This window comes from Eumetopias jubatus, unplaced genomic scaffold (assembly GCF_037043125.1).
Source record: "Eumetopias jubatus isolate StellerSeaLion01/CBP00866 unplaced genomic scaffold, mEumJub1_p1.0 scaffold_10, whole genome shotgun sequence".
In the NCBI taxonomy this organism is placed as follows: Eukaryota; Metazoa; Chordata; class Mammalia; order Carnivora; family Otariidae; genus Eumetopias; species Eumetopias jubatus.
Window position 1 is genome coordinate 22,194,551 of NW_028274816.1, and position 22,532 is coordinate 22,217,082.

The following is a 22,532-nucleotide window of genomic DNA, read 5'->3' on the forward strand; positions in this document are numbered from 1 at the left end:
AGGGAGAGGGAGAAGCAGACTCCCCGCTGAGCAGGGAGCCTGATGCGGGGCTCTATCCCAGGTCCCTAGGATCATGACCTGAGCTGAAAGCAGACGCTTAATCGACTGAGCCACCCAGTCTCCCCCTTAACTAATTTTTTAAGCTGAAGTACGGTTGACACACAGTAGTTCATTAGTTTCATGCATTCTCCTTAACTATTGGAATAAGTTTCATACATTATAATTTACTTCTCAAGTACTTCATTGATATTTTCCCAGAATCAAGTTATGATTCTTCTGTACAGTTATGATACAGGTATCTTCTATACAGTTATGTTATAGGTATTATCTTCAGTAAACTTAACATTGATATAATACTTTTTTTTAATCTACCTTCCATGTTCTAATTTTGTCAGTTGACCCAAAATTGTTCCTCTAAGCATTTTTTAACATTTAAAAAAAATTTTTTTTAAGATTTTATTTATTTATTTTTGCCAAAGAGAGAGAGAGAGGGCAGGCATGAGCAGGGGGAGGGGCAGAAGGTGAAGCAGACTCCTTGCTGCCTGATGTGGGGCTCCATCCCAGGACCCCAGGATCACGAAGATCAGCTAAAGACAGATGCTTAACTGACTTAGCTGGCCAGGCGCCCTAACATTTAAAAAAATTTTTTTTATTATTATTTTAAATTTTTTTTTTTTTAATTTATTTGACAGAGAGAGACACAGTGAGAGAGGGAACACAAGCAGGGGGAGTGGGAGAAGGAGAAGCAGGCTTCCCGCTGAGCAGGGAGCTCTATGCAGAGCTTGATCCCAGAACCCTGGGATCATGACCAGAGCTGAAGGCAGACGCTTAACGACTGAGCCACCCAGGTGCCCTGACATTTTTTTTTAAAGATTTTATTTTTAGGGTCGCCTGGGCGGCTTAGTTGGTTAAGTGTCTGCCTTCAGCTTAGGTCATGATCCTAGGGTCCTGGGATCCAGCCTGGTGGCTAGTTCCCTGCTTAGCAGAGAGTCTGCTTCTTCCTCTCACTGTGCCCCTCCCCCCCCCACTCATGCTTTCTCTCTCTCAAATAAATAAATAAAATCTTTAAAAAAAAAGATTTTATTATTAAATTATCTCTACCTCCAACATGGGGCTCGAACTTAGAACCCTGAGATTAAGAGTCACATGCTCTACCGACTAAGCCAGCCAGGCTCCCCTTTTAACACCTTTATTGAGATATGGTTCACACATGCCATATAATTCACCAATTCAAATTGTACAATTCAGTGGCTTTTGGTTATATTTATAGAATTGTGCATCCATCACCACAATCAACTGCTGAACATTTTCGTCACACCAAAAAGAAACCTCATATCCGTTAGCAATCCCTCCCCAATTTCTCCCTCCCTGAGTCCTTGGAAACCACTATTCTACTTTCTGTTTCTATAAATTTGCCTGTTTTAAACATTTCATATAAATAGAACCGTACTATATGGTCTTTTATGCCTGGTTTCTTTCACTTAGCATAATATTCCTAAGGTTCATCCATGTCATTGCATGTATCAGTACTTTGTTCCTTTTAGTGGTTGACTAATAATTAATTGTGTATGTATACCACAATTTGGTTATCCATTCAACTGATGGATATTTGGATTATTTCTACCTTTTGGCTATTATGAACCATGCTGCTATGAACATTTGTGTATATTCCTCTTGGGTATATATACCTAGGAGCAGAATTCCTAGATCATATCGTAACTCTGTGTTTAACTGTTTGAGAAAATGCCAGACTGTTTTCTGAAGCAGCTGTACAATTTTACATTCTCACCAGTATGATGTTTCCAGTTTCTCCACAACTTTGCCAACACTTATTTGTCTTTTTGATTTTGGCCATCCCAGTGGCTATGAAGTGGTATCTCATAGTGGTTTTTGCATTTCCCTAATGATTAATGAAGTTGAGCATCTTTTCCTTGTTTATTGGCCATTTGTATATCTTCTTTGGAGAAATGTCTAATAAATATGCCCATTTTTTACTCAGGTTTTTGTCTTTTTATTCTAAGAATTGTAAGAGTTCTTTGTATAGTCTGGATACTAGACCTTTATTAGATAGATGATTTGCAAATATTTTCTCCCATTCTGTGAGTTTTCTTTTCACTTTATTGATAGTATACTTTGATACATAGAAGTTTTAAATTTTGTTTTTTTTTTAAGATTTTTTAAAAAATTTATTTAGTTGAGACAGAGAGAATGAGAGAGAGAGCACATGAGAGGGGGGAGGGTCAAAGGGAGAAGCAGACTCTCTGCCGAGCAGGGAGCCCAATGCGGGACTCGATCCAGGGACTGCTGGATCATGACCTGAGCTGAAGGCAGTCGCTTAACCAACTGAGCCACCCAGGTGCCCAGAAGTTTTTAAATTTTGATGAGATCCAATTTATCTTATTTTTTTCTTTTGTTGTTTCTACTTTTGGTATCCTCTCTAAGAAATTATTGCCTAATCTAAGGTCACAAAGACTTATATTTGTATTTTCTTCTATGAATTTTATAGTTTTGGCTCTTACATTTAGGTCTTGGAAGCATTTTCAGTTAATTTTTGTATGTGATATGAGGTAGGGTGCCTACCTCACATCAAAATTCATTTTCTTGCACTATTTATTGAAAAGATAATTTTTCCCCCCAAAATTATCTTGGTACTCTTGTCAAAAACCAGTCGATTATAGATGTTTTGGTTTGTATCTGGATTCTCAATTCTATTCCACTGGCCTATGTCTGTATCCTTTAGACAGTACCACACAGTCTTTTTTTTTGAGGGAGAGTGCGAGCCTGAAGAGAGTGGAGGGGAGGGGAAGAGGGAGAGAGAGAGAGAATCTTAAGCAGACTCCATGCCTAGCACAGAGCCCGACATGGGGCTCGATCTTACGACTGTGAGATCATGACCTGAGCTGAAATCAAAGAATTGGACACTTAACCAACTGAGCCACCCAGGTGCCCCAACATACAGTCTTGATTATTGTAGCTTGGGAGTAGGTTTTGAGATTAGGAAGTATAAATGTTCCAAGTTTGTTTTTCTTTTTCAAGATTGTTTTGTCTACTCTGTGTCCTTGCACTTCTATATGAATTTTAGGATCAGCTTATCAATTTCTGCAAAAAGAGCATCTAGGGTTTTGATAGGGTTTGTGTTGAATCTATAGCTCAGTTTGGAGAATATTTCCATTTTAACAATATTAATTCTTCCAATCCATGATCATAAGATGTCTTTTCATTTATTTCGATCTCCTTTAATTTCTTTGAACAATATTTTGTAGTTTTCAGTGTGCAAGTCTTTGCCTCCTTGTTTACTTCTGGCCTTCATCATTTCTTTTGAGAGATCAGTTGTTATTTTTTTTTAATTTTTTAGAGATTTTATTTATTTATTTGACAGAGAGAGACAGCGAGAGAGGGAACACAAGCAGGGGGAGTGGGAGAGGGAGAAGCAGGCTTCCTGCGGAGCAGGGAGCCCGATGCGAGGCTCGATCCCAGGACCCTGGGATCATGACCTGAGCCGAAGGCAGATGCTTAACTGGCTGAGCCACCCAGGCGCCCTGAGAAATCAGTTGTTAATCTTATCGAGGATCCCTTGTATGTGGTAAGTCACTTCTCTCTTGCTGTTTTCAAGATTCTCTTTGTCTTTGGTTTTCAGCAGTTTGATTATTTGTGTGTAGGTGTGGGTGTCTTTGAGGTTTTTTTCCTAGGAGTTTGTTGAGCTTCTTAGATGTACGGGTTAATGTTTTTCATCAAATTTGGGAAATTTTCTGCCACTATTTCTTCAAATATTCTTTCTAGGGGCACCTGCGTGGCTCAGTCAGTTGAGTGTCTGCCTTCTGCTCCAGTCATAATCCTAGGGTCCTGGGATCAAGTCCCATGTTGGGCTCCTTGCTCAGCGGGGAGCCTGCTTCTCCCTCTGCCACTCCCCCTGCTTGTGCTCGCTCTCTCTCTGTCAAATAAATAAACAAAATCTTAAAAAACAAAACAAAACCAAAACCAAAACCAAGTATTCTTTCTATCCCTTCTGCCCTTCTTATCCTTCAGGGCCTCCCATTATTCATTTTGGCTTTGATTTTTTTTTTTTTTTTGAGGTGGGGAATTGTGTAGTTTTTCAATCTGAGTATACTTGTGTTTCTGAAAATAAGGGATATACCAAAGATCCTTCAACCAAACTAGAAACGAAAAAAAAGTACCAGGATATACCAGAGCTGGGCGTACAAAGGTGTCATGGAGAGGCACTGGTGATAAACTGGGGATAAATGTTATGATCAGCTCAGACAGAGACAGCAAGCCAAGAGGAATGGAGAAGATGAAGGTGGCAAGGCATATTTCAGATACAGAAACAACACATGACAGACAAGAAAGAATAAGCCCATACACGATAAGGCATTTATTTATTTATTTATTTATTTATTTATTTATTTTCGTTTATTTGTTTATTTGTTTATTATTTATTATTTATTTGTTTGTTTATTATTTATTTATTTATTATTTGTTTATTTGTTTATTATTAATTAATTAATTTATTTATTTATAGGCTTCATGCTGGGTGGGGCCCAACGCAGGGCTTGAACTCACTACCCTGAGATTAAGACCTAAGCTGAGATCAAGACCTGAGATGAGATCAAGGGTTGGATGCTTAACTGACCGAGTCACCCAGGTGCCCCTAAGGCATTTTAAAATTAAATGATATGGGGTGACTGGCAGGCTTAGTTGGGAGAGCATGCGACTCTTGATATCAGGGTTTTTTGAGTTCAAGCCCTACATTGGGCATGGAGCCTACTTTGAAATAAAATAAATAAATAAAGTAAAATAAAATAGAAACAAAATAAAATGTTGTTCAGAAAATTGGGTAGTCATTTGAAGAAAAAATGACTTACAAATGGCCTTAATTTTCAGTTAAGCTAAAATCTAAATTAGTTTTTTAAATTTTTTTTAAAGGTTGTCTATTTTTTTTTAAGATTTTATTTATTTATTTGACAGAGAAAGAGACACAGTGAGAGAGGGAACACAAGCAGCGGGAGTGGGAGAGGGAGAAGCAGGCTTCCCGCCGAGCAGGGAGCCCGATGTGGGGCTCAATCCCAGGACCCTGGGATCATGACCTGAGCCGAAGGCAGACGCTTAACGACTGAGCCACCCAAGCGCCCCTAGCTTTTTAAATTTTTTTTAAGATTTTATGTATTTGAGAGAGAGAAAGAGAGAGAGCATGGGGGGGAGGGTCAGAGGGAGAAGCAGGCTCCCCGCTGAGCAGGGAGCCTGATGCGGGACTCGATCCTGGGACTCCAGGATCATGACCTGAGCCGAAGGCAGTCGCTTAACCAACTGAGCCACCCAGGCGCCCCAAGATTATATTCTTAACTATATAATGGAGATATATTTAGGAAATAGAAGGCACCGATCATGGCAAAGTTAGGGTGGTCTCTTCTATAAAAATAGAATTTTATGTATGATAGAAATTGATGTTTGTCTCCTACACTGTTGGTGGGAATGCAAGCTGGTGCAGTCACTCTGGAAAACAGCATAGAGGTTCCTCAAAAAGATGAAAATAGAGCTACCCTATGACCCAGCAATTGCACTACTGGGTATTTACCTCAAAGATACAAATGTAGTGATCCAAAGGGGCACATGCACCCCAGTGTTTATAGCAGCAGTGTCCACAATTGGCTAAACTATGAAAAAAGCCTAGATGTCCATTAACAGATGAGTGGATAAAGAAGATGTGGTACACACACACACACACACACACACACACACACACACACACAGGAATATTATGCAGCCATCAAAAATGAATCTTGCCATTTGCAACGACATGGATGGTACTAGAGGGTATTATGCTAAGCGAAATAAGTCAGTCAGAGAAAGATAAGTGTCATACGATCTCACTGCTATGAGGATTTTGAGAAACAAGACAGAGGATCATAGGGGAAGGGAGGGAAAAATGAAACAAGACGAAACCAGAGAGGGAGACAAACCGTAAAAGACTCTTAATCTCAGGAAACAAACTGAGGGTCGCTGGAGTGGTGGGAGGTGGGAGGGATGGGGTGGTTGGGTGATGGACATTGGGGAGGGCATGGGCTATGATGAGAGCTGTGAATTGTGTAAGACTGATGAATCACAGACCTGTACCCCTGAAACAAGTAATATATTATATGTTAATAAAAAAATTTTAAAAAAGATTTAAAAAAAAGTCTGCCAGATATGTTTCATTTGCTATAGTTTGCGAGGCATTCTTTCAAGTAAAAGTGCTGTTCTATTTTTTTTTAGAAAAGTATTTCCTTCAGTTCCCAACTAAAATAATTGTACAGGTGCTTTTCCTTGAGACAGTCATCATGGTCTGGTTTGTAGCACAAGTGATTTATGCATACTTCCTATATTGTTACACAGAATAGTAAAAAGATATATACTTGAGTGTCAAGATTTATAATAAAAATAATATTTTGTACTGTTTCACCAAGATGTTCTCAGTGTTGTCAAGCTATCCTCCTGTGTTTTCTTCTAAAGACACTAAGGAACAATTTGGAGATAACTGACATCTTAATAATAATGAGTCTTCCAATCCATCAACATGTTATATCTCTCCATATATTTCAACTTCAGTTTCTCTCTGCAGTGTTTTCTAGTTTTCAGTGTACAAGTCTTATACATCTTTTGTTAAACTTATCCCTGAATATATCATATTTTAAATATGATAAATTGAATTGTTTTTACTTTTATTTTCCAATTGTTTATTGCTTGTTTATTGTTTATTGCTTATTATTCTAAATGATATATTGCTTTATATCAATGAAAATATAATTGATTTCTGGGGGCACCTAGGTAGGGCTCAGTCTGTTAAGCATCTGCCTTCGGCTCAGGTCATGATCCCAGGGTCCTGGGATCGAGCCCCACATCAGGCTCCCTCCTCCGCGGGAAGCCTGCTCTCCCTCTCCCGCTCCCCCTGCTTGGTTTCCCTCTCTCGTGTCTCTCTCTGTCAAATAAATAAATAAAATCTTAAAAAATATATATATATAGGGCGCCTGGGTGGCTCAGTTGGTTAAGCAACTGCTTTCGGCTCAGGTCATGATCCTGGAGTCCCGGGATCGAGTCCCACATGGGGCTCCCTGCTCAGCAGGGAGTCTGCTTCTCCCTTTGACCCTCCCCCCTCTCATGTGCTCTCTCTCTCTCTCATTCTCTCTCTCTCAAATAAATAAATAAAATCTTTAAAAAAAATATATATATATAATTGATTTCTCTATTGACCTTGAAAAAAAATTGAAGTTTGTGACAACATGGATAGACCTAGAGGGTATTATGCTAATTGAAATAAATCAACAGAGAAAGACAAATACTGTATGATGTTACTACCTGTGGAATCTAAAAAACAAAGCAAATAAACCAAACAACAATAAAAAAAGAGAAACAAACTCATCAATACAGAGAACAAACTGGTGGTTGCCAGAGGGGAGGAGGTTGGGGGATGGGTGAAGTAGGTGAAGGGGATTAAGAGGTACAGACTTCTAGTTATAATATAAATAAGTCATGGGGTTGAAAAATACAGCCTAGGGAATATAGTCAATAATAATGTAATAACTGTGTATGGTGACACATGGTAACTAAATTTGTGGTGAGCTTTTCATAACATATAGAATTGTTGAACCATTGTGTTGTACACCTGAAAGTAACATAATATTATATGTCAACTATACTTCGATTAAAAATAGAAAAAAGAGTATAGGTAAAAAAAAAACAAACTGAGGAAATAGTAGTGATAGAAGAAAAGTATTTGTGTGGGGCGCCTGGGTGGCTCAGTCATTAAGCGGCTGCCTTCAGCTCGGGTCATGATCCCAGGGTTCTGGGATCGAGTCCCGCATCGGGCTCCCTGCTCCGCGGGAAGCCTGCTTCTCCCTCTCCCACTCCCCCTACTTGTGTTCCCTCTCTTGCTGTGTCTCTCTCTGTCAAATAAATAAATAAAATCTTAAAAAAAAAAGTATTTGTGATAACTAAGATGGAAAAACTCAGTATCCAATTTGACAAAGAATAGATTTTTTCCTACAACTTGTATAGATGTAAAAGGCAGTTTGCTGTGAAGATACACAGATCATAAGCTCTATCACTTGGAAAAACAATGTTTGTTTTCACTAATTAAGGAAATACAGTGAAAAAAACCGTGAGGTTCCATTTTATTCCCGCAGAACTAACTGAAATGAATAAAATTGATGAACAGGGGTGTGGAGGGTGTGTGGGTGAGCAGACACACTTGTGGTTTTATTGGTGACAATTTAATTTCTCCACTTCAACAGTTGAATGTCTGCTGCGTGCTAGGTCTTGAAGTGGCTCTGGCAGATGTTTAGTGAGCCCTTGAAATGTGCTAGATGCTAGTGATTGGAAGATTGAATGAGACGATATCCAGGCCCCAAAGGCTTTTTGGTGTGGTGGGGAGACTGAAAAGAAAATAAGACATTTCAAGGGCCATTTTGCCTTAACTCCTCTTCTTGGGGCTCAGGTTACCTGGCCTGGGTCCTCAAAGCCTACCCTTGTGTGGACACAGGATCCTCCTCAGGGGGTTCATGGTCTAATGGTAAAGATATTTCAGGGGTATCTGTAACTGGCATTTGAAGAAGTAGTAAATGACTTGGCAGAGGGGGGTTTGGGAATCCCAAGGAGGACAAGTTACTGCTGGCAGAGCTGGAGGCCCCAGCAAGGGCTTGCCTTGCTTTACCCTGCTCATTTCCAGCTGAAGTTCAGCCTGGCTGCAGAGCTTCTTTTTATGAGCACAGGCCACTCAATGCTGCCCACTTTTCCACTTGCGTTTTTGCTTGGTCCTGCAACTAAGATCACTGGTTATAGGGGCTCTGTGTTGGGCTGTGTCCATCCCTTGGGACACCACACAGGTTCTTGGGGCTTAGATGCCAACCGTGTATCCATAACTACTTGGTGGTGGTGATTTGTTTGGCCAGACCTGGTGGACATCAGGTATTTGGTGACCTGAATGCCACAGAAACATTACGGTGTGTACTGTCCTGGATGATGAGTATGCTGGGGGGAGTCCTGTGGATGCCATAGGTGCCCGTTGGCCACGTTAGCCCTCCATGCTCCCATGAGGGAGCAAAGACTATTGTGCCCACTTGGCTGGAGTTGGGACTTGCTGAGGCTCATAGGTAGTCAATATGGGGCAGAGTTTCTTCCTATATTTTTCTGGACCCACAGAACCCCTGGGCATGAGCTTCTGGGCAGTGTGGCAGGTACATGGCTCTTGTGATTTTTCTTACACATTTCTTGAAATGATCACTGAACAAAGCAGAACAGTTGTCTCCTACTAAGAGGCAGAGAATCTCAGTCCTTCAGGAGATAGGAGCTTTCCCTTCATTTTCATGATCCCGATTTGGAAGACACCTCTTTCTCCTTTCTTTCCTGAGTCTGTTTGAAAATGTCCAGAGCTCAAGAGCTTGCCCCTTTTATTTCCACAGTGTGATCCATGTTGGACAAGAGTTCTAGAATTGACCGTGGGGTGCCTGGCGTGGCTCAGTCGGTTGAGCATTTGCCTTCAACTTGGGTCATGATCCCGAGGTCTCGGGATCCAGCCTTGCAGAGCCTGCTTTTCCCTACTCCTCCCCCCCCCCCAACTCATGCTTTCTGTCCTTATCTCTCTCTCTCTCAAATAAATACATTTAGAAAAATCTTATAGAATTGATCTCAAATCTTCCTCCCTCTGCTTTTATTCACTGGTCCCACTTTTGTCCTTGGACATTTCCTGGGAGCCCATCACTGTCTGCTGTTTGCGTAGGGATGAGATAGTAGGTTCTTTGAGGGGATGGACTGGAACTGAGACTAGTAGGTGAGGAACGTGTCCAGGTGTCCATAATCTGGGCTATTGTCTTTTCTCTGGCTCCTGAGTGGCTCACCCTTTCTAGGCCCCCAACATCTCCAAGGTCCCTGGGAAGAGCAGCTGATTGAGGGTAGATCACTCAGGCTCCTGCTTGCCTTAGGCGGGGAGGTCAGCACTACATTCCCCAAAAGCCATGATTTGTTGTTAGTAGTAGGGTGATAGGCCAAGTGACCCCCCCATTAATGATTCCCAGTGATGGTCCCTGCCCCTGTACCCAGGACCTACATGACCAGCACTGACAAGTGCCCTCTGATTCCTCTGCAGGAGCTGATTGACCTCAAGATGCTTCAGTGCAAGAGAGTTGTCAATGGTGAGTGCGGTTCTGGTCCCAGGATTGTGTGTGTGCCTGGTCAGGCCCAAGCAGCACTAGCTACCCCTGCCCTTGCCTGGGGTGACAGTGTCCTTCCCGTGCGCCTGGCTGTGTGGTTTTGTGGATCATGTGCCCCCTTGACAACAGTCACTACTCCCCAGAGACTCTAACAAAGAGCCAAATGTGAGATAGACTGAACATACCTTCCACCCACAGGCTTGCTGGCTTAGAAATTGATAGGTTTGGTAGTGGGGAAGGGGTGCCCCTAAAAGCCTTGGGGTCACGATGGCTTCAACATTGTTCCTGGCTCTGTCACTTGCTAACAGTATGACTTGGAGCAAGTCATATAACATCTCTGCCTCCATTTTTTCAGCTCTAAAATGAAAATCAAAACCCCTGCTTTACTTAGTTTTCAATTAGCGATAATTGCGCCTCAGATAAACCTCATTGGCTATGATACTGCCACTGCGCAAAGCTTCCCCTGCTTTACTTAAATCATAGGGTTGGAGTGAGAATCAAATAAGATAAGGTACATGTAAGTACTTTGCAAATAGAAGTGGTTGTGCTAAATTGTGGTTTTGCTTGTGCTTTATTGATGAGGCTGATTCTGTTTTGATTAGAGTTGTGGTATTGTCTGAGGTTTTTTGAAATGTATACACATTTGTGAAATCTTAATGTCAGTTCATCAGAAATTATGACTCAATTTTGTCTTTAATTGTTTTAGATATATATTTTTTTGTTCTGAAAATTTTATTTTCACAGACCCTTTATATAACCCTAGAGGATGAAAATCCCCCATAATCCCATATTTGAAAAAGTAATCACTAAGAGGAATAATGCATATTTTTTACACATTTAGTAAAGCATGTATATAAAAATAGAGCATGTTTCTGTGTATGCCCTCCCTTGGGATCATGCTCTGCATATTTTGCCCCTGACTTTTTGTACTATGATCTTTTCCCATGTTGGTATCTATAGGTAGCTATGTCAGAATTGATTTCATCAGTGCTTTACTGCGGTTTCCAATATTTTGCTGTTATAAATAAAGCTGTAGTATAAACACACTAGGTTTTTGTGGTTCTTCTCTCAGACTTCCGCCTGCTAGTCATGAGCCTGTGCTGTTGGAATTCACTTCCATTGCCTCTCCCAACATGTCACCACTTGGACCCTACCTTTTTAATCTTCTAATCTGTTTAGTGCTGGGTTGATAATAACAGCTTCCATTTATGGAAGTGCTTTACGTGTATGAAAGATCTCATTTATTTTTCAAAATAAATGCACAGGGTATGCCTAGTCTCTCATCTGCCATGTTGGATCTCTTTCATGTGGCAGTCATCTTTGAAGCTAGTAATGGTGGTACCTACTGTAGTGCTTTATTATGAAGAACATATGAAATTCTTATTATTTGCAATAGTTGTTTTTTTTTTTTTAAGATTTTATTTGACAGAGGGGCACCTGGGTGGCTCAGTCATTAAGCATCTGCCTTCAGCTCGGGTCATGATCCCAGGGTCCTGGGATCGAGCCCCACGTCAGGCTCCCTGCTCCGCAGGAAGCCTGCTTCTCCCTCTCCCACTCCCCCTGCTTGTGTTCCCTCTCTCGCTGTGTCTCTCTCTGTCAAATAAATAAAAAATCTTTAAAAAAATTAAAAAAAAAAGATTTTATTTGACAGAGAGTGAGAGGGAACACAAGCAGGGGGAGTGGGAGAGGGAGAAGCAGGCTCCCCGCGGAGCAGGGAGCCCGACGCTGGGCTCGATCCCAGGACCCTGCTGTCACGACCCGAGCCGAAGGCAGACGCCCAACGACTGAGGCCACCCAGGTGCCCCTGCAATAGTTATGCTCTATAAAATTGCTTTGAACAGGGGCGCCTGGGTGGCTCAGTTGGTTAAGCGTCTGCCTTCGGCTCAGGTCATGACACCAGGGTCCTGGGATCGAGCCCGGCGTTGGGCTCCCTGCTCCGCGGGGAGCCTGCTTCTCCCTCTCCCACTCCCCCTGCTTGTGTTCCCTCTCTCGCTGTGTCTTGTCTCTGTCAAATAAATAAATAATATCTTTAAAAAAAATTGCTTTGAACACCAAATTAGCAAATACTGAACCATTGCTTTTAGGGAAAATACAGTATTAGGTTCCTGTTAGCCTCGGGTTACAACAATTTCACTAACAGATCAGTACATAATCTTGTTTTATGTGTAAGTCTATTTAAACATTGAACTCACAGTCAGCAGTACTCTAATTTCATGTTTGAACAAAGGTTGTTTGATGTGGATTTTCTCCCTAAGGCACCCCACAGCCTTGTGCTTAGGAGCACTGGAGAGCACTTCGGCTCTGTGCTTGGGGCCATTTTCAACAGCGAGAGCAACAAAAGCAAATGTGAAAAAAATGTGGCATTAAATATACCACCTTAAAGACACTTTATTTACAGTGTGAGAGCTGAAATAAGAAGGTAGAGCCTTGCCTTGTCTGACCTCAGCTGGGAAGGCATGCACCAGGTGACTGACTTTTTTTGCAGTTCTACATATATCTGTGAATGACCATGAAAATGGCATGAGTATTGACTTTGGGGTTACAGATGCATTTTAGCAAGCAGGCAAATTTGTAAGTACGTAAGTACACATAATGAGGGTTGATTGTAATAGAGTGAATCTCCACTCACAGTACCTAGCACATGGTAAATTAAGAAACAGCAACTTTCCTCAACCTCAGAGTGACACTGGGAATATTTGGGCCAAACCTGAAATACAGACAAGGTACCACGTGTATACATTTTTTTTCAGTGTTTTAAAAATTATGAAATATACACACTACACCAATGAAGTACATAAAACAAAAGCATGTGGTATAACAAATAACTGTAAAGCAACCAGCATGTAACTACCATCACCTAAGTCAGGGACTGGACCATCATCAGCACCTCAGAAACCTCCATGTGCATACCGATTTCTTTGAAGAATTGTGTACTTCCAGCATCCCTTTTTCCCCTTCAAAGTGATATTTTTGCTGTGTTTTCTTCCAGGGTTAGGCTAGATTGAACTTCCTTTCTTCATTGAGTGGCCCGGTGTGTTTGTGTTTTCTTGCAGAGGTGCTCAGCACAGTGGACTTTGTCGCCCCTGATGACCGAGTAGTCTTCCGCACCTGCGAAAGAGAACAGAACAGGGTTGTCTTCCAGATGGTATGAGATCCCAGGGGCTGAGCGCCCTCCCAAGGGTTACTCATCCTTAAATACCTGGGCTCCGTTGCACAGTGGTGGTTTCCTGAGACTCTGCTTCAGTGTTTTTCAAAGATTTGTTCATGAGTGTTTACACTGTCAGAGACGATTTAAGGAAATCAAGCTTTAGCATTCTTGTTACATGCCTCCAGTGTCAAATACAATTTCCTTAGTTGCAGGAGTTGTCTGTTTGGCATAACATATTTTTACTCCCTAGAATTGGTTATTCAATTCACGTTCTTTGTTTTTTGTATAGTCTGTACATATTTCCCATAGAAAGAAAATTAGGTTTCCTCAAGAGCAGTTAATTTACGTTAGGCTTGTAATGACTCCATAGCGCTCTTCTCTCACTTAGGGAATTTCTTGGTGCTTTTTCAGAAATAGATTCTGCATGATGTTTAAGTTTTTAAAAGGTTGGTAATAACAATGGGTAGACATATGATAAAGCAAACATAGCAAAATATTAATTGTAGAATGTAAGTGGTGAGTATATGAATGAATGTTCACTATAAAATTTTGTCAACTTTTTTGTATGTTAGAAAGTAATCACAGCATTGAGGACATTTTCTAGGCCTTCCGGGTCCAATTTTTACCTCCGACAGTGAGCTAGTAGAGTGGGCTGGCTGTTTAAGAGGATGCCAGCCAGACTCTACTCGCTGAAGTGCGTGTGCATGCGCACACGCATACGTGGTGTCATCGTTGGGTTTGTCTGTGCATCTGTGCACATGTACCTGCGTCATGGATGGTGGTTGAGGGAGCCTCTTTTGTTTCCAGGGGACTTCAGATGCGGAGCGAGCCCTTGCAGTGGCCAGACTTGTGTAAGTTCTTCTCTCTTTGGGACTGCCTTTGCCTCTCCTGTGGGCTGTGAAGCTTTACTATTACTGGTGACCCTGAAGGCGACTACCCTTCTGTCTCTTAGCTCTCTACCTTCTCTTTCCAGGTTAAGAGTGTCTGGTTTTTTTTCTCTGTTTTTGGCCTCTGAGGGCTGGCCTGGGACTCATGTGTACCCATGTACCCAGATCCCAGATAACGTCTGTTCAGGCAACTATTTTTTAGTGTTTATTCATGAAGCTCCCTTTCCAGGGATTCTTATGACTGATCCCTAAGGTTTTGAGTCTCATGAAGTGTAGGGTAAGGCTTATTACTGCTTAAATTAATGAAGGCAGGAGAGTACTGTGGTTAAAGAGATGGGCTTTGGAGTTAGACAGACCTGGGTTGGAATTCTGGTTGCTGCTTGCTGAGTGACCTTACATAAGTTACCTAACCATACTTTAACTAGGAGAACTTAGTTTCCTTACCTAGGAAGTGGGACCAGTAGTACTACCTACCTCTGCCATTATAGGTGATGGTAAATGAGATAATGCACGTAAATGTCTTCGCAATATGTGGTATGTAGTGAGGGATTAGTGTTAGCTATTATTATTATTAATTACAATAGCACTGAGAAGGAACTCAGGCATTAGTTACAGACTATTAACTGTATACACACCAGAGGATGAGCTCAGGGTCCTTTCCACATCTGAAAATTGTTGGGAGTAAACCAACTGTGCAGCCCAGCAAACAAAGGCAGTCCCATAACTTCTAGAACCAGTGCTCTGGGAACGGGCTCTGGTATTCATGTCACTTCTGTGCATTGACAAATGGCTTTCACGACCCAAGTCAGAACTGGAACTCTGGGATCAAGTTCAATGTGGCTCAGTATTTGGATTATCTGATATAATTCCCAAGTGGCAAAGTCCTCCAAAACTAGCCCGTTGTAGATGTTTGAGCACAATATGCTCTTCTTGAACTCTGCTCAGGGAAAGCAGTTGTACCTTTCAGAGACCAATTTCTTCACCTTCTGTCACTGGGGGTTGGCATGTTTAATAGGGCCAGGGACCTGGTAAGAGAGGTTCATGAGCACAGATCCATGCCTTTGACTCTAAATTCTCTCCTCAAGTTGGATCTTTATTATAATCTTCTCTACCTCATGTTTTCCCAGGGAAAATGATGTGGCTGGTATTGATGTAAACATGGGCTGTCCAAAAGAGTATTCTACCAAGGTAAACTGATTTCTTTTTTAAATTAAAAAAAATTTTTTTTAAAGATTTTGTTTATTTGTCAGAGAGAAAGAGAGCAAGAGCGAGAGTGTGAGCACAAGCAGGGAGAGTGGCAGGCAGAGGGAGAAGCAGGCTCCCTGCCAAGCAAGGAGCCCGATGTGGGACTCGATCCCAGGACCCTGGGATCATGACCTGAGCCGAAGGCAGAAGCTTAACCGACTGAGCCACCCAGGCGTCCCTAAACTGATTTCTTTATACACCTCACAAATACAGGGTACAGAGTAAAGGCAACTAACAAGACATTACCTGACTCTGGACTAGGTCCGTACTAGATGGAGAAAATACTCAAAAGGATATTGTTAGGTCAACTGGCAAAGTTGGACTACGGGCCATAGCAGATTAGCTAAAAATATTGTATCAGTATAAGTTTTTGAAGTTGATAACTCTTCTATGGTTTTGTTAGAATATCTCTATTCTTTTTTTTAAAAGATTTTATTTGGGGCACCTGGGTGTCTCAGTTGTTGAGCGTCTGCCTTCGGCTCAGGTCATGATCCCAGGGTCTTGGGATTGAGCCCCGCATCGGGCTCCCTGCTCGGTGGGAAGCCTGCTTCTCCCTCTCCCGCTCTGCCTGCTTGTGTTCCCTCTCTCACCGTCTCTCTCTGTCAAATAAATAAATTTAAAAAAAAAAGATTTTATTTTTTTAGGGGCACTTGGGTGGCTCAGTCGGTTAAACGTCTGCCTTCAGTTCAGGTCATGATCTCAGTGTCCTGGAATCGAGTCCCACAGCAGGCTTCCTGCTCAGCAGGGAGTCTGCTTCTTCCTCTGCTCACCCTCCCACCCCGCTTTTGCATGTACATGAAAATAAATAAATAGGGTAAAGATTTTAGTAAAGATTTTATTTTTTTTAATTTTAATTTAATTTTTTTTTTTTAGAGAAAGAGTGAGAGCAGGGCAGGGGGGAGACACAGCAGAGGGAGAGAGAATCCCAAGCAGTCTCCACACCCAGCGTGGAACCCAATGTGGGGCTCGATCTCACAACCCTGAGATCATGACCTTAGTCCAAATCAAGAGTCGTACCTTCAACCAACTGAGCCACTCAGGTGCCCCTAAAGATTTTTTTTTAAAGATTTATCTATTTGTTTTAGAGAGAGAGAGTGAGAAAGAGTGCATGGGGGGAAGGGGAAAGGGAGAAGGAGAGGGAGAGGAGAATATCAAGCAGACTCCCTGCTGAGCATGGAGCCCAATGTGGGGCTTGATCCCATGACCCCGAGATCATGACCCAAGCTGAAATCAAGAGTCAGACGCTTAACGGACTGAGCCACCCAGGTGCCCCACCCATAAAGATTTTATTTTTAAGTAATCTCTACACCCAACGTGGGGCTCAGACACACAACTCTGAGATCAGAGTTGCACGTTCTACCGATTGAGCCAGCCAGGTGCCCCAAGAATATCTCTATTCTTAGAAAATACACACAAATATTTAGTTGTAAAGGGCTATGATACAGTGTAACCTACCTGTAAGTGGTTCAGGAAAAATTTTATTTACATACACATACACACCTAAATAAACACAAAGCACTCATGCCTGAGTAATTAACGATGTAAATTTTTAAAGAAAAAATTGTGAACAGGGCTTTGTTTTTTCATGAATAAAACTGAGATGTATGCTAAAAAGAATAGAGGATGCAATACATGTGTGCCCGTTGCCATATCAGAAGATCAGAGCAGAGTGCTAGGGCAGCTTGGAGAAAGGAGGGGAAAGGCAGCCCTTAAACTAAGTATCTTCTAGGGAGATGTGGTCCTTGATGAGGGGATCTGGGACCCTGCAGGCAGAGGGAGTGGCACAGGCAGGGGCCCTGGAGAGGCCAGCATGAGGCAGAGGCAGAGAACTTTGAGTTGGGGCATGGAAAATGAAGAGGAAGCAGAAGAGCACAGGATTGAAAATCTTGGTTAGGACCAGATTAGCGGAACTTGGGCTTTTGATGTTTCTGCCTTTTGGAACAGAGAAGCCATGTGATCAGAAACTTAGTTTCCTTCCCCAGGGGAAACCAGCGTTACTGGTTTCTTTGTGTGTCTTTCCAAATATATTCTGTGATAGAAATACTTAGAAATACTAATTTGAGAGCCATGTCTGGTAGATTCAAGTGGAAACGGGCTAGGGGTAGGGACACGGATTTAGGAGATTCCTGGTGGAGAGAGGAGAAGTGAAACTGGAGCAGCATTTGATAGGACTTGGCTGGCAGTTGATTGGACTGGGTGGGGGGAGGTGGAGTGAGTGTTTGGGGTAGAGGGAGGAAAGACCAGTAGTCAGGAGGACAGTTTGTCTTCCACATGATTGGGACTGCTGGAGAAAAAGCATGTTTGGGACAGATAACAAGGACAGCCTGGGGTTGGCTGCATATGAGGCACCAGAGGGAGTCCTGTGCGGCTGCTGCTGGGAACCTTATCACAGGATGTGCGGTCAGGGTCTGCAGTGTAGACACAGCAGATGTCCCCCTGGATTCACTGCCCAGAATCAGCTACTCTGTTCCCTGGAGTTAGGTGGCTTGGGGACGTTGGCTTTAGGCCAGGAGGGCAAAGATTACTTGAAGGAAAGGCTTTTTGGATGCTTGAAAACCACAGGGCCTTGTAGATAGCTACTTCAAGGAATTATGGAGGTTTGAAATTGTCTGTGAGGAGTTGAAAACTTGGGACCTTGTTTTGCTGTCTTCTAATTACTCCTTTGTACTTCTGAGATATGTAAAGAGCAGAGTTTAAATTATTGGCATAATCTCCCTGATACATTGTGGCGTGGAAAAGCAAGGAGCCAATTTAGATATGGTATACCACCATTTATATATGAGGGATGATATTTATATATGTTTACATTTCTAGTCATAGAATATATTTGGAAAGACACACAAGAAACTAGTGACACTGGTTTTCCCTGGGGAAGGAAATCAAGTTTTTATTTGGTTTGGCATAAGGAATAAATTCCCATTGTAGGGGTGCTCCTCAAAATAGCTAACATCTGGCACGCACGGCCCTGGCCCTGACCAGTCAGAATAGATAGCTCCCAGTATGCTATACGAGTATATACCCCCTGAAGAGCCACTCTCTTCTCATGGTTCAAAAATTGAAGCCTTATGAAAAGTATATATTGAAAAGTTTTCCATTTCTCAGGGAAGGGGAGTTCTTACTTTTTACCCTTTTGAACCTTTAAAATTTTTAACGTGTTACCTGTTCAAAAAAGCAAATACGTTAACTAGAAAGGAAGGAAGGAAGGAAATACTAATTGACAAAGCCATTGTTGTAGAAGGGCTGGATTTTAGATCCTGTGATTTCCACAAGGAAGGACTGTGACTGTGTGTGAGGTGGACGAACGGAGCCGGGGGTGAGTGGCCAGGGCTTCCTTAAGCCTTCTGAGGTTTGTATTTGTGGCCAAGGTAGACCAGGACTGGTAGCTCCTCCACCCTTCCCAGTCTCCTCTGAAATGCAGGCTCTGGCTGGGCGAGTCTGCAGTGGCTCAGAGTTCTCAGATTCTAACCTGTCACCCTTAAATATGAAATTAAACTGTAATAAGTGAACTTCACACTTCTGAGCACATCCTGTGAGCATTCATTAGTATGCAGTCTGTGTACTGACAAGGGATTTATTTATTGGATTTGGTTTTTTTCCCTTTACCTCATTTTTTAATGGGTTCAGCTCCCCTTTCCTGATTATTAAAGTAATTCATACCATTGTCCAGAACTTGTGTGATATAGGAAAGTATAAAAAAAGACCAACCATCAACAATCCCACCATCAAGAGGCAGCTACTGTTGTTAATGTCAGGAATTAAGTGGCTCCTCGGGTTGTTGGTTTCTGTTAGCTGGGGCTTTTGCTAGAGCTTGACGTCAGTCTGGAGGATTGTTGCTGGCAGGGAAGAGGAGCCTGGGCAAAATTTTCAGGTTATGTTCCTCTAAGTGGCTTTGCTGGCAGTGAAGGTACCAAAACAAGTGTTGGGAGGATAGGCCGAAGGTGTATTGGATTTCATTTCAAAGGGAGAATAATTCATTGCTTTCTTAAGGGCTTACCATATTGTGCAGTTTAGTTTATTAAGACCCTGAGACCCTGGGTAGGGAACGGGCACTCCTGAGGAACAATGTTTGTGGAACCCGCTTGTAGCTAGATCTGTGGGTTTTGCCAAGAGGATCAGAGTGATGACTTTTAGAATTCATCCAACTCTGATCCCTGACATTATGGGCCTGGATGCTGCTGCTTCCTACTTGACTAGAAGTGCCGATTGCCAGTGAAGCTCGGTCTCTTGGCTGTGAGTCCCGGGGTGGTGCCGGCTTACCATACCACGTTGCCATACCATGGGGAAGGACTACCCTCCTCCAGCTATAAGAAGACCCTCTGTGTGCTTTTCCTTAGGGAGGAATGGGAGCTGCTCTGCTGTCAGACCCTGACAAGATTGAGAAGGTAAGTCCTGCAGGAGTGAAAGCAGAGGTCCTTACACATGCCTGTGAACTAGAGTTGTCTGGAACACCCACCCACCCTCACCTGCCTCCCCCCCTGCAAGATTTAGCGAATCAGTTACTCACTCCACCTGGAGTCTGTGTTTTTTTTGTTTTTTTTTTTTAAGATTTATTTATTTGAGGGGCACCTGGGTGGCTCAGTCAGTTAAGTGTCTGCCTTTGGCTCAGGTCCTGATCCCAGGGTGCTGGGATCGAGGCCTGCATCAGGCTCCCTGTTCAGTGGAGAGTCTGCTTCTCCCTCTCCCTCTCCCCCTGCTTGTGCTCTCTCACTCACTCACTCTCTCTCTCTGTCAAATAAAAAAAAAATCTTTAAAAAAAGATTTATTTATTTGAGAGAGAGAGAGAGCACATGAGCACAACCCCGAGATCACCACCTGAACTGAAACCAAGAGTTGGTCGCTTAACTAACTGCGCCACCCAGGCACTCCCCCTCCCTTTTTTTTAAAGTAAGCTCTGTGCCCACCATGAGGCTTGAACTCATGACCCCGAGATCCAGAGTTGCATGCTTTACCGACTAAGTCAGCCAGGTACTCCTGGAGTCTGGAAAATTTTTGAAAGGCTTCCCATTGACTGTGACATACAGCCAGGTTTGGGAACCCCTGAGCGAGTGTACAGCAGCCTTGGAGTTCCTCAAAAGCCCAGGGCTTAGGGACATGTCAACTGAGAGCCGGGGCCTTGAGGAGTCACTTAGAGCCACCTGTGTGTGGTCTGTCTCCCTTCTGAGAAGATCATGAGAGCATACGCCAGGCTACCTGTGGATTGTGGACAGACTCAGTGGTGTTGGGGTGTGGGGATGGCCTCTCCCAGGGTGCTTGCTGAGAGCAGCAGTGGGTCTCCTCCCTACTGGTGGAGTCTACCACCAGCCTTTGAAAGCCATCAGGCCAGGGTCATGTGAGGCAAGCTGAACTTGGTCACCTCTGGTCCCCTTCCCTTGGTGATTCCAAAGGCCAGGTTTATGAGGCCCTGGCATTTGCCACCCCGTGTTGTGAGCTGCCAGGGCCTGTAGGGGTGACATTTTCTGCTATACCATATATACCTGTTACTTCTTTCTCAGTCCACCAGCTCTCTCTCTCTTGCTCCTCTTAGCTCCTTTATTTTCATTTTCCATTCCCACTTCCCTGTCTGGGCTTTAAGCCTCCTAGTGCCTCCAATAGGCTAGAGCAACTCGGAAAAGGCACCACCAGTAAAAGCTGCCATTATTTGTGCTGGCTACCCTGTCAGCACCTCGACTGTGTATATTCCTCCAGCCCCACTGTCTTTGGGATCTTGGAAGACCAGTGTGTTGATGGGCTTGGTGCCTTTCAGTTTTTCCTATGTGCATATAGGTACAAATATGTAATGTGCCTATATGTGTATATATATTCAATTTGTTCCTCAAGCCCTTTGACGTAGACAGGGGAGACATTTGTTATGTCTATTTGATCAAGAATAATAAAACTAAAGCACAGAGAGATAAAAGTAATTTGCTCACGATTATGTAGCAGATAAGTAGCAGGCGGAGCTGAGGCTAGGGCCATGGTCTTGTGACCCCTACCCCAGTATCAGTTGCCCCCTCTTGATGGTATCTCAGTTTAAAGGTGCCCAGGTGTAGTTTGTAAGTGTCTCGCTACAGGTCAGTAGACATCTGGACTTAGGAACCTCCAGTCAGACACCTCTATGCAAGATGGAGTGGATTTGGACAACTGTGGATGTTAAATTCATCACCACACTTTGGGGAGAGGGCCCCAGTGTGGGGTGGTTTGGCGTCACAACATGTGCCCACAGGCATTTTTGTTATCCTGTTCTCCAGCCTCCTGGTTTCTCCCTCCCATACTGTTGGCTCTGTCTTCTCCACGGCCCCTCTTTGGATAAGGCACATTTCATACATGAGGCAGCAGAGTTATACTGCTCAGTTCATTCCATTCCTTTTCCATTTGATGGCGTTGTTGGATGGACCAGGTTGGACTCGTGGATGGGGTTTGCCTCATGGAGGTTGCAGGCTTCCACAACAAAGCTAGATGGGACCCAAGAATAGTGGACTGGATTAGATGCAGGTTCAAACTTGGCTGGCAGACTGGGTGACGTGGGTGAGAACCTTGTGGGTTCTTTCAGGCTGGTGTTTTAGGTCCATGGTCTTGTCTGTGGGAGCATTTCAAGGCTATGTGCAGAATTTTTTCAAAATAAAGATACTCGTTTGGGATGATGAAAAATTTTGGAAATAGGTAATGGTGATGGTTGTATAACATTGCGAACGTAATTAATGCCACTGAATTATACACTTAGAAATGCTTGAAATGGAAAATTTTATGTTATATATATTTTACTACAATAATAATACTAAAAAAGGATTTTATCTGTTGAGAATTCTATATACCCTTGGAGTGGATAGGGGCTGGGAGGGAGTATTATTTAGCCTTTTGAGAAAGCGTCCTAGGTAACTCTAATGTACCCTCCCTAGATTAAGAACCTCATTTTATTTTTTATTTTTTTTAAAGACTTTATTTATTTATTTGACAGAGAGAGACACAGCAAGAGAGGGAACACAAGCAGGGGGAGTGGGAGAGGGAGAAGCAGGCTCCCCGCCGAGCAGGGAGCCCGATGCGGGGCTCGATCCCAACACCCTGGGATCATGACCTGAGCCGAAGGCAGATGCTCAA

General features: G+C 42.9%; 1 protein-coding gene and 1 non-coding gene across 3 annotated transcripts in view; one reads left to right on the top strand and one right to left on the bottom strand.

Moving 5' to 3' along the window:
* DUS2 (dihydrouridine synthase 2) overlaps nt 1–22,532 on the top strand; it is a 50,918-nt gene that overhangs the window by 14,940 nt on the left and 13,446 nt on the right. For both annotated transcript variants that reach the window (XM_088027436.1, XM_088027437.1), the window contains 5 exons: nt 10,115–10,160; nt 13,232–13,323; nt 14,134–14,177; nt 15,341–15,401; nt 19,793–19,840. In XM_088027436.1, coding sequence (XP_087883562.1) covers nt 10,115–10,160; nt 13,232–13,323; nt 14,134–14,177; nt 15,341–15,401; nt 19,793–19,840 — 291 coding nt within the window. The remainder of the gene's footprint in view (nt 1–10,114; nt 10,161–13,231; nt 13,324–14,133; nt 14,178–15,340; nt 15,402–19,792; nt 19,841–22,532) is intronic.
* Nucleotides 10,492–10,637, bottom strand: LOC114204334 (U4 spliceosomal RNA). Its single transcript, XR_003608160.2, has one exon. It is a non-coding gene; the product is annotated as a U4 spliceosomal RNA (small nuclear RNA).